This window comes from Psammomys obesus, unplaced genomic scaffold (genome assembly GCF_907164565.1).
Source record: "Psammomys obesus unplaced genomic scaffold, mPsaObe1.curated_primary_1811, whole genome shotgun sequence".
In the NCBI taxonomy this organism is placed as follows: Eukaryota; Metazoa; Chordata; class Mammalia; order Rodentia; family Muridae; genus Psammomys; species Psammomys obesus.
The window spans coordinates 51,928,020-51,941,043 of NW_026587216.1; the positions used below are offsets into that span (position 1 = coordinate 51,928,020).

General features: G+C 39.9%; 1 protein-coding gene across 2 annotated transcripts in view; it reads left to right on the plus strand.

Moving 5' to 3' along the window:
- The first annotated feature begins 7,803 nt into the window (after positions 1 to 7,803).
- The window catches only part of Mms22l (MMS22 like, DNA repair protein), a 123,459-nt gene continuing 118,238 nt past the window's right edge, over positions 7,804 to 13,024 (plus strand). For both annotated transcript variants that reach the window (XM_055603626.1, XM_055603627.1), the window contains exons 1-3: positions 7,804 to 8,406; positions 9,127 to 9,252; positions 11,074 to 11,123. In XM_055603626.1, the coding sequence (XP_055459601.1) occupies positions 8,246 to 8,406; positions 9,127 to 9,252; positions 11,074 to 11,123 (337 nt within the window). In that variant the 5' untranslated portion in view covers positions 7,804 to 8,245. The remainder of the gene's footprint in view (positions 8,407 to 9,126; positions 9,253 to 11,073; positions 11,124 to 13,024) is intronic.

Consider the following 13,024-nt stretch of genomic DNA (forward strand, 5'->3'; position numbering starts at 1 on the left):
AATTTGGATCTTTTCTTTCTTCCATTAGTAAGTTTGACTAGGTGTTGTTCAATTTTGTTAATATTTTCAGATAAGTATTTCTTTGATGAGATTTAAGTAATATTCTTTTAGTGTCTCTTTTATTAATTCCTAGTCTGAAATATATATATATATATATGCTATATTTTTATTTCATCTCTTTTTGCTTTTCTAAAGCCTAAAGGTACATTTTTATGTTGTTATTTGCGATCTCTCTGCACAGTAAGACTAAAAGAAGAATTTTTTTAAATGTTTAAAAAAGAGTGGAGAGGATGTTTGAAGTCATTTGCAGGAAGGACTTCATGATTAGGACCCTGTTAGCACATGCACTAAGATGAAGAATCAATAACTGGCCTCGAAAAATTAAAAATAGTCTGTATAACAAAGGGCACAGTCATTCAAATGATTGTGCACCTCATAGAATGTAAACAATCTCTATTAGAACTGAACATGAAGAAAACAAACAACTCAATTAAAAGATGGGATTAAACTGAGTGTTCTCACAGATGAAATACAAATGACTGAGATAGTAAATGTTCAACATCCTCAGCCAACAGGAAAGTACAAATAAAATTAGTTTCAGATTTCATTTTATCTTAGTCAGACTAGCTAAAAATTAAAAAAAAAAGACAAATTCTTGGTAGATATGGAAAAGGGGGGAACTACTAGTGATAGTACAAACTGATGAAGGTCTTATGATCCTCAATTCCATTTCATTGATCAGTGGATCTGGTTTTATGCTAGTGTGTGTGTGTGTTTCTGTGTGTGTCCACTTAACACAAGTTAAGGTCTTCTGGGAAGAAGAATCTCAATTGAGAAATTGCCTCTGTAGGAATGGCCTGTAGGCAGCTGGTAGGATAGTTTCTTGATTGATGATTGATGTGGGAGGGTTCAGTGGGTGGTGCTACTCCTAAGTACTTTGAGCAAAGCCATGAGGAGGAGCAAACCAGTATGCAGTCTCCTGCATGGCCTCTGCATCAGTTTCTGACTGCAAATTCCAGCTCTGAGTTCTTTTCCTAACTTCCTTTGATGATGGATGTGGAAGTGTAAGCTGAAATAAACCCGCCCCAAGATGCTTTTGTTCGTGGTATTTTTTCACAGCAATAAAACCTCTAAGATAGGGGGCTTTCAAGGAAGAAGATATAGAAAGCACTGGAATAAAGCCTTAAAAAGGATTAATAGAATTAACAAAAACTGAGCTGGGCATGGTGGCACACGGGAGGCAGAGACAAATGGATCTCCATGAGTTTGAGGTCATCTTGGTCTACAAAGCAAGTCCAGGACAGCTAAGGGTAAGCAGAGAAACCCTGCCTCAAAAAACCAAATGTTGGAGGTTGGTCTGATGCATGTTACTGGCCCTCAAGATCTGTTTTTTAAACCTGCCTAAGACACACCTGATTAGTTGATTAAATGGCCTATCACTGCACATAGAAGAATGGGGTAAGCATGGCTAAGGTTCCCTGGCTTGGAGAGAACACTAGAATCATGGGAAACAGATGGACAAGAAGAGAGGAGGAGGGAGGATGCCATGATGAGTTAGCATGGAGAAAAAAACCATGTATGTAGGCTCAGAGGAAGGACTCCAATAATGGCATGAAAGGGCCCAGATAAAGAATACAAGCAAGTACCATGGGAATATATATATATGGAAGGTGCACCAGATGAGGATGGTTAATGAGGATGGCATTGTATGGGAGCTGGAAGATGGATGGTGAGAATATTGAGACAGTGTAGGTGAAATATCTGCCCAGCCCAAGGTAAATAAGGCAATTATAAAATGAACAGGTGTCTGGGTCTTATTATTTGTGATAGTGGTTTAGATAATACTGTCACAATAATCATAGGACAAATAATAATAAACATTATATAGCCCAACACTCATTTATTTATTTACTGCTACAACCAAAAAAAATCATGTGAAGAACTAAATTGGGTGGGGGTCATAAGGGCAGGGTAGAAGAGTGAACACATGAAGGGATAATAAAATTAATGATCTTATGAAAATATCATAAGGAATTCTACTTACTGTAGAGAAATCTTAATTCATAAGATGGCTGCTCTGGCAAGAGATCACATCCAGAGACCTTCTAGGTCTGTGTGATCCCCCTAGAATACAAACATGCCTTTAATCCAGGAGACAGAGGCAAGCAGATCAGAGTTCAAGGTGTGCCTGGTATAAAGCAAGTTTCAGATAAAGAAAACCTTAGGTCCAGGTATGGTGATACATGCCTTTGCTCCCAAACAATGAAGGTAAAGTTAGTTTGTAGAAAGAAAGTGATGTTTAATTGAGTGGCAGAAAAAGTGATGAATCAGAAAAAGATTTGATCAAGTAAGATATGCCCAACTCTCACAAGGACAGAAAGGAAAGGGAAGCTACTTAAGGGAGCAACACAGAATGAGAGAGGGGGGAGGCAGTTTTATAGGGAGGGTTTTACAGAGAGGGGTTGAATGAGGGAACAAGCTAGACATAGGTGAAGACAGAATGATCCAGAGAATGGAAAGGAGCTAGAAGATTAGAAAAGATTGCTGAAGTTAGTGTGAGGCCAAGCAGAGCAATACAGAGACCAAGAGAAAAGCTAGATTAAATAAGTTAGTTGGGAGAGGAGTTTGAGTCAGAACAGGAGAGTTGAACCAGCCAGCTATGAGTATAGAAAGAACAAAAAATGGCGAGTTTATTATGCAGTAATTCTCAGACACTGAAAATATTCTAGGACTAGGTTAGGTATGGAGGCTAGAAGCTTCTAGGACTAGGCCTAGGTTAGCAGAGAGAGGCAATAATCCTTTGGACAATGATTGACACAGGTGACTAAAGGTCCCTTTTAAGACTTATTACTATAGAAGCCTTCCCTTCCTGTGTGCATGTATGTTTTAATGAAGATCTTCTGTAATGAAGATAACTGTGCCCCTACAAACTGACAAAGAAAAAGCTCAGCGCCAGGAATCGGTTACCTCTTTTAGAGTTGTTCCTCAGTAAGGTCCAATAGACATCCAATTATTGCAGGCTATTGTCAATGCAATTGGTTACCCTGCAAAACTAGACAGCATGATCCTATTGTTGAAATCACCATATGCTTGAGTTATAGAGCATGACAAAATCAAGTTGCTGGTGACCTGAAAATGTCATTTCTACTGGCTAGCTTCAATAATGCTAGAAGGTATGGTGCACAGCACTGGTAGAAAAAATTAATCATCAGTCTTACCCAGTTGTGAGCCATGAGAGCTATAATAAGGTGGCTTGGCAAGACATGAAAACTGGTGCAATATTGGCGAGAACATCATGGGAATAACCAACCACTTTCTGACTGGATCTAAGACCCACTCCATGAGACAACACTTTTACTTGGCACCATTGTCAGATGAAGAACCTGTGTCTAGACAGGTCACAGGCCCTAGGGAAGAAGCTACTATTAATCTGCTAAATGGGCATAATATTAAAACAACTCCCATTGACTTATTATTATACACACAGATTTAGTACATCTCTCCATCCTCAACAGAGCAGTTTCTATTTTCAGTACATGGCAATTAATACAGAAACTCACAACTTGACAAGCTGCAAAGAATAAAAGGATGCAGAATGTTCAGCTATAAATGTGAAATCTACAAACATATTCTCCTTCCAGGATTCAGGAATCATTGCAGAAGAGTAGGTAGAAAGCCTGTAAGAGCCAGAGGCATTGGGTGAACACAGGGAAACAGTGTGCTCCAGACACAACAAAAAGGTGTACATATGAACTCACAATGACTGTGACAGCATGTGCAAGCCGTGGGCACGCTCAACCCAGAATAGATCTCAGCATGGAGAGGGGAGGTAGACATGAAGTCCTGTCCCTACACGAGGAGGATTTGAAATTTACAGCTGCTGGGAGAGAGAAAGTAAGTTTTCTTAAAGAATTTTTGCTCCTGTTAAGTTAGCAATGCTCGACCTCTGATGCTCTACAGGAAATACACCTGGGACTTGATGGGTAGAAAAAAAATAAAGGACACACATTTGGGTGGTTAGGGAACGGAGGAAGACTGGGAGGAGTCAGGAGGGAGGTAAATATGAACAAAACACATTGTACAAAATCCTCAAGTGATTAATTTTTAAAAATTGAAGTCAAACTCCCCCCCCCCCAAGAAAGCTAGCTAAGCTTGAGCCTGAGCTTGCCAGCAAGCAGTCAGTATTCCTTCATTGTTTCTGCTTCAAGTTCCTCCTTGAGTTCCTGCTCTGATTGCCCCCAATGATGAACTGAATTAAGTCCTTTCCTCCTCGGAGTTGCTTTTGGTAGGAGTGTTTTATCTAAGCAAAAGCAGAGATAAAGCTGTGACTGGTATTATGTCCTCAGTCAGTGCTTCTTTCTGCTTAGAGGAAAGCCCATTCCCTGTGTACATTAGTTCTCCATATTCCAAGATATAGCACCAAATTCTATCAGGAACTTTCTGTAATTCCTGTATTACCTTCTTGTTATGGCAGGAGTATGGAATGGTACAACTTTTGCCTATGACTCTTTTTTCTCTCTCTAAAGTCTGTATGTCTTGGGAATCTGTGGCTTTGAGTCTGGAAAGAAAACACTCATTTTCATGATTAGCCATAAGATAAATAGCAACACACACACACATCAGGTTAGTGAATTTTTGCGTTGTTAGCTTGCAAAAAACTTTTTTAAAATTTATGGGTGGAGACAAGTTTTCTTGAAATTTCTTTATCTACTGTGATAGTCTTTTCCTTTTATATTTTGTTGATATGATATAGTCAACTTTACCGAATGTTAAAATTTGAATTGGCCTTAGATTACTAATGCCAAGCTGATTTTTTTTTTTTTTTTTACCATGTTATCTTTTTATGCAGTTAGACTTCACTTGCTATACTTCTAGGTTGGCCAGTCAAATCTTTATATCAATATAATGCTAGACTCATGAGTTTTGACGTGTTCAACTTTCTACTTTCTGTAAGTATTACTACAGCATTATTATTTTTCTTTCCTTAAATATTTGGAATCGGGGACTGAAAAGATAGTTTAGTAGTTAAGAGCATTGGCTTCTATTCCAGAGGACTCAGGTTCAATTCTCAGCACCCACATGGCTCTAACTCCAATTTCAGGAGATCTGACATTCTCATACAGACATACATGCAGAGTAAACACAATTGCACATAAAATTAAAAATTTGGAATCAGGCTGGAAAGGCAACTCTAAGTTTACCTTATAGTTACCTCTGTTAACTTGTTGCTCTTGAAGAGGACCTTGTTTTGCTTCTCAGAACCTGGATAGTGACCCACAACTATCTATAACTATCTGATACCCCTTCTGATTCTTGGATATTAGGCACAGAAATTGTGCACATCTACCTGCAGGCAAAACCTTTATACATATCAAATAAAGTAGTCTAAACAAATTTAAAGATGTCAGGGAGATGGTAAACAGCCAAGCCATTTGGTCTTCCAGTTTTCTTCTAAGATGATCCAAGCTACTATACTAAATTATGGAGCTATTTATGTTATCCTTAAGATGTTTTGTGAACTTAGATAGTTTGTGGCTCTCAAGGAATTTGTACCTTTCATCTTTGCTCATTGCATACTGTTAATACTTTTTAATACCCTCATCCTTAGAATTTCTGTAAAGTCTATCCTGACAACTAATCCTTAAATTTGTTTTTGGTGTACTGTTGGCACAATGTTGTTTCGCCGGGACTTGGGGCTCAGAGTAGGCTAGGATGGCTAACTGCGGAGTCCAAGGGATCCTCCTGTCCTCCTGCCTCCCCGGCACTGATATTACAAGCATAGACCATTGCACCTGGCTTTTTGTGTGGGTGCTGGGACGACTCAGGTCATCCCCCCGCAAGCACTTTACTCACTGAGCCATCACACCAGCCTCTAATTCTTATGGATGATTTACGTTCCTTCTGATCTTCTCCTCTCTCCTCATTCCCTTCCTTATTTATTCCTTGATCAGTCTAGTTACATGGTGTGAATTATATGTTGATGCTTTTGAAGTTTTTTTTTTTGTTTTTTCTTTGATTTTTTTCAAGACAGGGTTTTTCTGTGTGGCCTTGGCTGTCCTGGACTTGCTTTGTAGACCAGGCTGGCCTCGAACTCACAGAGATCTGCCTACCTCTGCCTCCCAGAGTGCTGGGATTGTAGGCATGCACCACCAGGCCCATCAAGAATCTTTTTTGTTTCATTTATTTTTTTCTTTTGTTCTACTCTTTTCTTGTTAATCTTGATTTTAGTTAACTGAAACTTGTAACTTTTAAAATGGGTGCTTGCAGTTCTTCCCCTTCTAAGTGGCCCCTGGTTTGGTTGTAGGCACTTTGCAGGTCAACTCCTTGTGATTTTGAGGACGAAATGCAGAGATTTACACGTGCTATACTCTGTACTTCTTTCATGGTCTCCAATCCTTTTTAATGAGATGAAATTTGTTTTATGATAATGGATATAGTCTATCTTCAGGAATTTTTCACGTGTACTTTTAGATGGCTTATTTTTTGTCAGTTGAGTCACATGTCAATTAGGTTAAATTGGGAGGTATTATTGAAATCTTTTATAGCTGTATTAATTTTCTAAGGTATTATCTGTTACAGAGAGACTTTTTAATTCTCTAACTAAAATTGTTAGGTGGATATCGTGATGGTTGCTTGTAGTCTAAGCTACTTGAGACGCTGAGAAAAAAAGGAACAGGAGATTGGTGGCAGCCTGGACTTGATATCAATATTGTTTATTTGAATATTTCTGCTGCAACAGTATTATTATATTAACAATATATAGTTATACTTGTAATATATGGAAATTGATATTTATTTAATAGATATAATTGTACTTAACATTGTTAAGTCTTGTCACAATGAAGTAATAGACCAGATTACTTTGTTCTTCCCATTTCATGACTCACATAAACTGAATTCACATAAACATCAGATATTTGAGAGCAAGGCCAGCCTGGTCTACAAAGCAAGTCCAGGAGAGCAAAAGGCACACAGAGAAACCCTGTTTAGAAAAAACAAATCAAACAAACAAACAAACAAAACAAAACAAAAAAAACAAAACCCCAAACCAAAACACACAGCAGGCATTTGAATTCAAATTTTCTCTTTTTCTGTATTTTTTTTAATTTTAATTAATTAGTTTATTCACTTTGTATCCGCCCTGTAGCTCCCTCCCACTCCCCTCCCAATACCTCCCTCCCTCCCTCTTCTCCTCCCATGCCCCTCCCCAAGTCCGCTGATAGAGGAGGACCTCCTCCCCTTCCCTCTGACCCCAGCCTATCAGGTCTCATCAGGTGTGGCTGCACTGTCCTCCTCTGTGGCCTGGTAAGGCTGCTCGCCCTCAGGGGGAGGTGATCAAAGAGCGGGACAATCGATTTTCCCCTCTAACGTCTAAAAGACGGTAATATTAGAGTCAATTTTAAAGGACCGTTTAGTAAGGACAATGAATGGGGAAAATGCTCTAACAAAGTCTTAACTTTGTGAGTGAAGTCGTTATGTTTGAGGAAAAAGGAACGTGACTTCTTCAGCGTCTCGGAACTCGGGATTCTCTCCTTCCCCGGGTTCTTCTGAGCCTCCTCCATCACAGGACAGCGGTGAGGGCCCCCGGTGCAGCGAGCGGGTGGAACGGCTCCAGGCGCCGCAGACGGGCGCTCCAGGCGCCGCAGACGGGAGCGGGCCTCCCTCCTCGCGCACTCAGAGCTACCGGGAGAGTCAGACACGGAACTCGGGACCTGTCCGGACCAACAGGCTCTCGCGAGAGCTCGGGTGTCCTTGCCAGTTTCAGCGACGATCTCGCGAGAGGGCGGGGCGGGGCCGGGGGCGGAGCCGGCCGTGGCGGGAATTTCACCTGCTTCCGGTTTGGCGTGGCCGGCGCCGCGTCCCGGGTGCGGCGCGCGGTCCTACGGGCGGTTTTCCGGCGCCGTCGCCCGCCCGAGCGCCGCGCTGGGGCGGAGCGGGGCGGCGGGGTGTGTGCACCCGCGGCCCGCGCCAGGGAAGCCGCGAGGGGTCCGCGCCCTCACCTGCCGCCGGGAGCGAGCGAGGACAGCACTGCCAGCGCCGGGGACGCTCCTGTCCGCGCCCGGAGGTCTCCGCAAGTTTTGCCTTCGCAGGTTTTTGTTTAACTTTGTGTTTTTCCCCCGTGTGCTAAGGGGGCATTTTGAGTCTCCGAGGTAGCCCCTTACCTTTCAGCTCGTCCCGGCTTCTCTTTGGAGCCTGAATGAGAACTGAGCGAACCGCGAAGGCTTTCCAGGGCATGATGTAAATCATGGATGGCTGTTCTGCAGTACCAACGTTCATGACTGACAGCTTAGAGTTGGAGCTGGGGACGGAAGGGTGCAAACCCCCTTGCTTTTCTTGCGCCTTTGACAACAGAGAAGGAAAGTATTTTTCTGGAGATTCCTACCTTGCCAGCGGCGCCCTTAAGAGGTAGGTAAAAAACTAATTGAAGACCTCCCCCACCTCCACTAGTGTTGTTTAATTATCGCTAATGTCGTAATTTTAGTGTTCGTCGAGCCCTGCTTGCTGTATAAGCTTAGTGCCTAGAATGTTCCAGCCAGTGGTTGGACGTTGAGTATTAAAGAGAACTTCCTTGGTAGGTGATAATCTCTAGGAGGGGTAGCTGACAGGTAGCAGCCTAGAGTTTTGGAAATGGTATTTCCTTTTAAGGGTAGTAGTGATCTACAAGTTTTCAGAAGTTTATAAGCAGAATGTGACCGGTTTTGTTGCTCTGGTTCTTTCCAGCCCTAAGCATTCACATACAGAAATCAAAGACTTCCATTAGTCGAATAGATATTACAATAAAGTTATCGTTTTTGAATTATTTTGGTAATGGTCTTTTAAGGCAATTTCATTGATTTTATGAAAACATGGTTTTATGATTATACTTTCTTAATAACTTTACAACATGTTAACTTCATGATGTCCCTCTTCAGGAATACTTAAGAATGTTTGATGATTAAAAAAAAACCCATCATCTCATTCAAAGAGAAAATACTATGACTTAAGCCCACCTGTATATTGCCTAGAATCCTTTGAATTACATTGCATTTCACCTGTTTTGCACAATGTGAGCTGTAAGGTACTTAAGACTTATATATGCCATGCATAGTTTGGATGCAAATGATTAAGCCAGCATTTTCATTACAGGTTAATTTTAAATCTTGATCCATTGCCAACTAATTTTGAAGAGGATACAGTAGAACTATTTGGCATCCAGTGGGTTACTGGAACAGCATTAGTAAGTTCCTGTCGAGAGCTCTTTCATTTATTCAGGTATGTATGTGTCTAGTTTTAACCCTAATGCTTTTGTGATGCTGTACGTTACTGGGTTTTTCCAATACTGACTTCAAAAGCGTCAGGGAAATTGCTGTTATTTTGTTGCTCTGTAGTTCTTACCAGTAAACAATTAGGCAGTAATGGCTGATAAAAATAATGGTTTTAAGGAGTTTATATTGCTTTTCAGAGTCCTTATTAATATGTGTGTTTGTGTGTATGTGTGTGTGTTGTGCGCATGTGTAATGTTAGAGATCGAATCCAGGTTATTGTAAATGTTAGCCAATCATCCTGCCACTAAATAAATATTTGTGTCTATAACATACATACTCTATCCATAACATATATATGCATTGTTTTTGTTTCTAAGACGGTATCAACTGTAGCCAGTGTGTATCCTTGGGCTGACCTAGAAATTATGGCAGTCCTTCAGCCTGCCCAGTACTGGAATTACAGGTGTGAGCCAGCTGCTGGCCTTTGTTATTTGATACCATGTTTTGAAGACAAGATTTAAACTGTATTCCATCATCCCTCCTAAAGTTACGTCAGTGTTTCTTTGATGTATTATGAATGTATGTGTGTGTGTTTATGAATGTTTTGTCTGCCTACATGCCTGTGCACTACATGCCTGCCTGGTGCCCACAGAAGTCAGAAGGGGGTGTTGGATTCCATGAAATTGGAATTATGGATGGTTGTTAGCCACCATACATACTGGGAACCAAATTCATATTCTCTCTGAGAGCTCAGCTTGTAACTGCTGAGCCATCTCTCCAGCCCTGTGTTACTTATTTGTTTATTTATTTATTATGATGATGCTTATTATTTTTTGAGACAGGGTTTTGCTGTGTAGCCCTGGCTGATCTGGAGTCACTTTGTAGAGCCAGCTGGCCTCTACCTGCCGCTGCCTCCCAGAGTGCTAGGATTGCAGGCATGTGCCACCTCTCGCTCCATGAGAGAACAAGCTGAGCGATTTTTCTGTAATTCTGAACATTGTAGTGAACGGTTTTTATCTAAGAGAGTTTGAAGGCAAATGGGAATGACCCTTAGGTATTAAAATGAGGCATTATAGGGCTTTACAAATACATTATTTATGAAACTGTGATTAAAGATGATTACAGAAATCAACTGTGGTAAAATGGGGTTAGTTATTTGCTTACAGGTTGTAGTCCATCATTAGGGTGAGCGAAGGGAGGATCCTGGATGTAGGAACTGAAGCAGAGACACAAAGGAATGCTCTTTTTTGACTTGCTCCCTAACTGCTTGCTCAGCCTAATTTGTTATATCACTTAGGACCACCTGCCCAAGGATCACCATCCTCACTGGGCTGGGCCTTCCATATCATAACAGTCATTAATCAAGACAATGTCCTATAGACTTTACTGTAGTCAGTCTGGTGGCAGCATTTTCTCAAATGAGGTTGTTCTCCCCAGATAACTAATTTCTATCAAGTTGACTAGGAGCTAATCAGGACAGTAATTCTCATTTTTTCCCGAACCACTATGTAGTTGTATTATACAGTTTAACATAAAACTTAACCCTAGAATGTTTTCTGTATCTTAAATTTTCTGAAAATACAAAATATCTCATTGATATTGGTCTGTAATTTTCAAGTTTCTGAGATCTTTCTTTTATAGATATTTTTGTAACTTTAGAGATGTATTTTATTTTTAAAAATTTTCTATGTCTTAAGCTGACTTATAATAAAAATTACAAAGTGAAGTATAAAAAACAAAGCTATCCAATAGTATTAGAACCACAATCTATGTAATTACTATGTACTTTACATTATGCTAAAATTTATTCTCACATTTTTAAAATCAGGCAACAACTATTTAACTTGGAGTCCTTATTACAAGTCAACTGTGATTTTGGTAAGTTTAATGTGTATTTAATCACAAAACAAGATGATGTGTAGTTGGGATTTCATAAACATATGAAGTAAGTGTTGTGTCAGAGGGTCATGGTATGATGTGTTTAGTATTCTGAAAGATGATGGCTTTTAAATTTTGTTATAGCTGAGACTTGTAGTATTTTTCAGCTATGTAAGCCCTGGTTGAAAAAAACCTAAACTTTTCTGAGAGACTTATTTTTTGGAGGGGGGGAGTGGGGTGGAGAACATAAATGCAAGATAAAGAAGCTAACAGACCTCCAGGGCTCTTGATCTTCTTTCCTGCTTTCTACTTGTGTTTCGGATGGCATTCACTGGATGGCTGACTTAGTGAAGGGGTACAGGTGTTGTGAAGGAAGCTGAACAGCTGTTTTTATTGCAGCCCGGCTGCTTCTCTTTGTAACGGTTTTAATGTGGTGTAGTATTTGGAGTCCTGACTTTGTTCAACCTAGGTTTTAAATCTAGCCAATAGTGTGTCTCTTACGTAACAGTCCCTATTTTATCGAGTTCTTGTAAGGTTTTAATGCCATGATGCATGTTAAGTGTTTATCTGTGTCTATCATATTGCCTAGTAAATAGAGATCATCTGGAACACGTTTTTGGTCAAATAGGTTCATTAATTTACCAAAACATTGGGTAAATGCACACGTGCTTGATGATTTGTGTAAGATGTAAGGGCAATAGGGTTTTATTCTGGATTGGATGCTGTTAAGGAGCAAAGGCAATTATTAGATGAAGACACAGGAAGGATGGGAAGGTTTTCAGTAGTTAAACTGGGCTTAATAGCATGAAGACAAAGATGTTGCCTGTGGTATGTGATTGCATAGAGCAGTAAATACAAATTAGCATTGTTTCATTTTCATCTTGTGAGACTGTTTGATTCCAGATGTATATTTACTGCCTGGTGCTGAGAGTTTTGTTCCCAGGTTTGCTTTTAGTTGAGGCAGAGTTGACCCATCTTATGTGGAGTATGTGTATAATCAAGCATTGCTCATAACCTTGGTGACTAGTGTCTTGCTCATCACTGTTTTTTATTGATCTATTTTTATTGTTTAGTTTTTCTCCTGAGATTCTGTGGTACATTTTTCTGTTTCTTTCTTTGACTATCTAGTAATCTTACATTGTGGTATGTACTATTTATTGGTTTTATATATTTGCTTCCAGGAAAGTTCAGCATTCATCTTGCTAGTTATTTTTTTTGTTTTGTTTTGTTTTGTTTTTGTTCTGTCTTGCTATTTAATATTTGCATTCTGTGAGGTCTTTCTGAGAGTTGTTTTCAGTTTTTTGAGGACTTCTATAAGCAGCTTTCTAGTAGCCTAGGAAGAAGCCTGGCAAACTTTTCTGATGTGTTGTAATTTCTGTTTTTCATTCCTGCTAATTACGAATTTGAACTGTCCTAACCAGTGTGTGCTTAGTAGAGTTGTTTCTAGTGTTCCTCTTTAGTCTATGACAGTGGTTCTCAACCTTGGGGTTGTGACCCCTTTGGGGTTGTTTGTCAGATATTTACAGTATGATTTATAACAGTAGCAAAATTACAGTTATGAAGTAGCAATGAAATAATTTTATGGTTGGGGTCACCACAACATGAGGAACTGTATTAAAGGGCTGCAGCAATAGGAAGGTTTTGAATAAGATCTTTCTTCTCATCACTGAGTAGATCAGCACTAAGGAGACCTGTAAGTCACCAGACTCTGTCTTGTGTGGTTTCTTTGTTCTGTCATGGTTTTGTCCAGTGCATTTAATTTTTCTAAATTGAGATTGGCTGTTTCCTTAAGTGTTATCTGTCTGGATTTTCCTTGGGATAGTGGCTTAGCAGCTACCTCTGGATGGGAAGCTGTTATGATCATAAAGTTCCATCTCTTTAGGATAGAATTCTTGTATTGT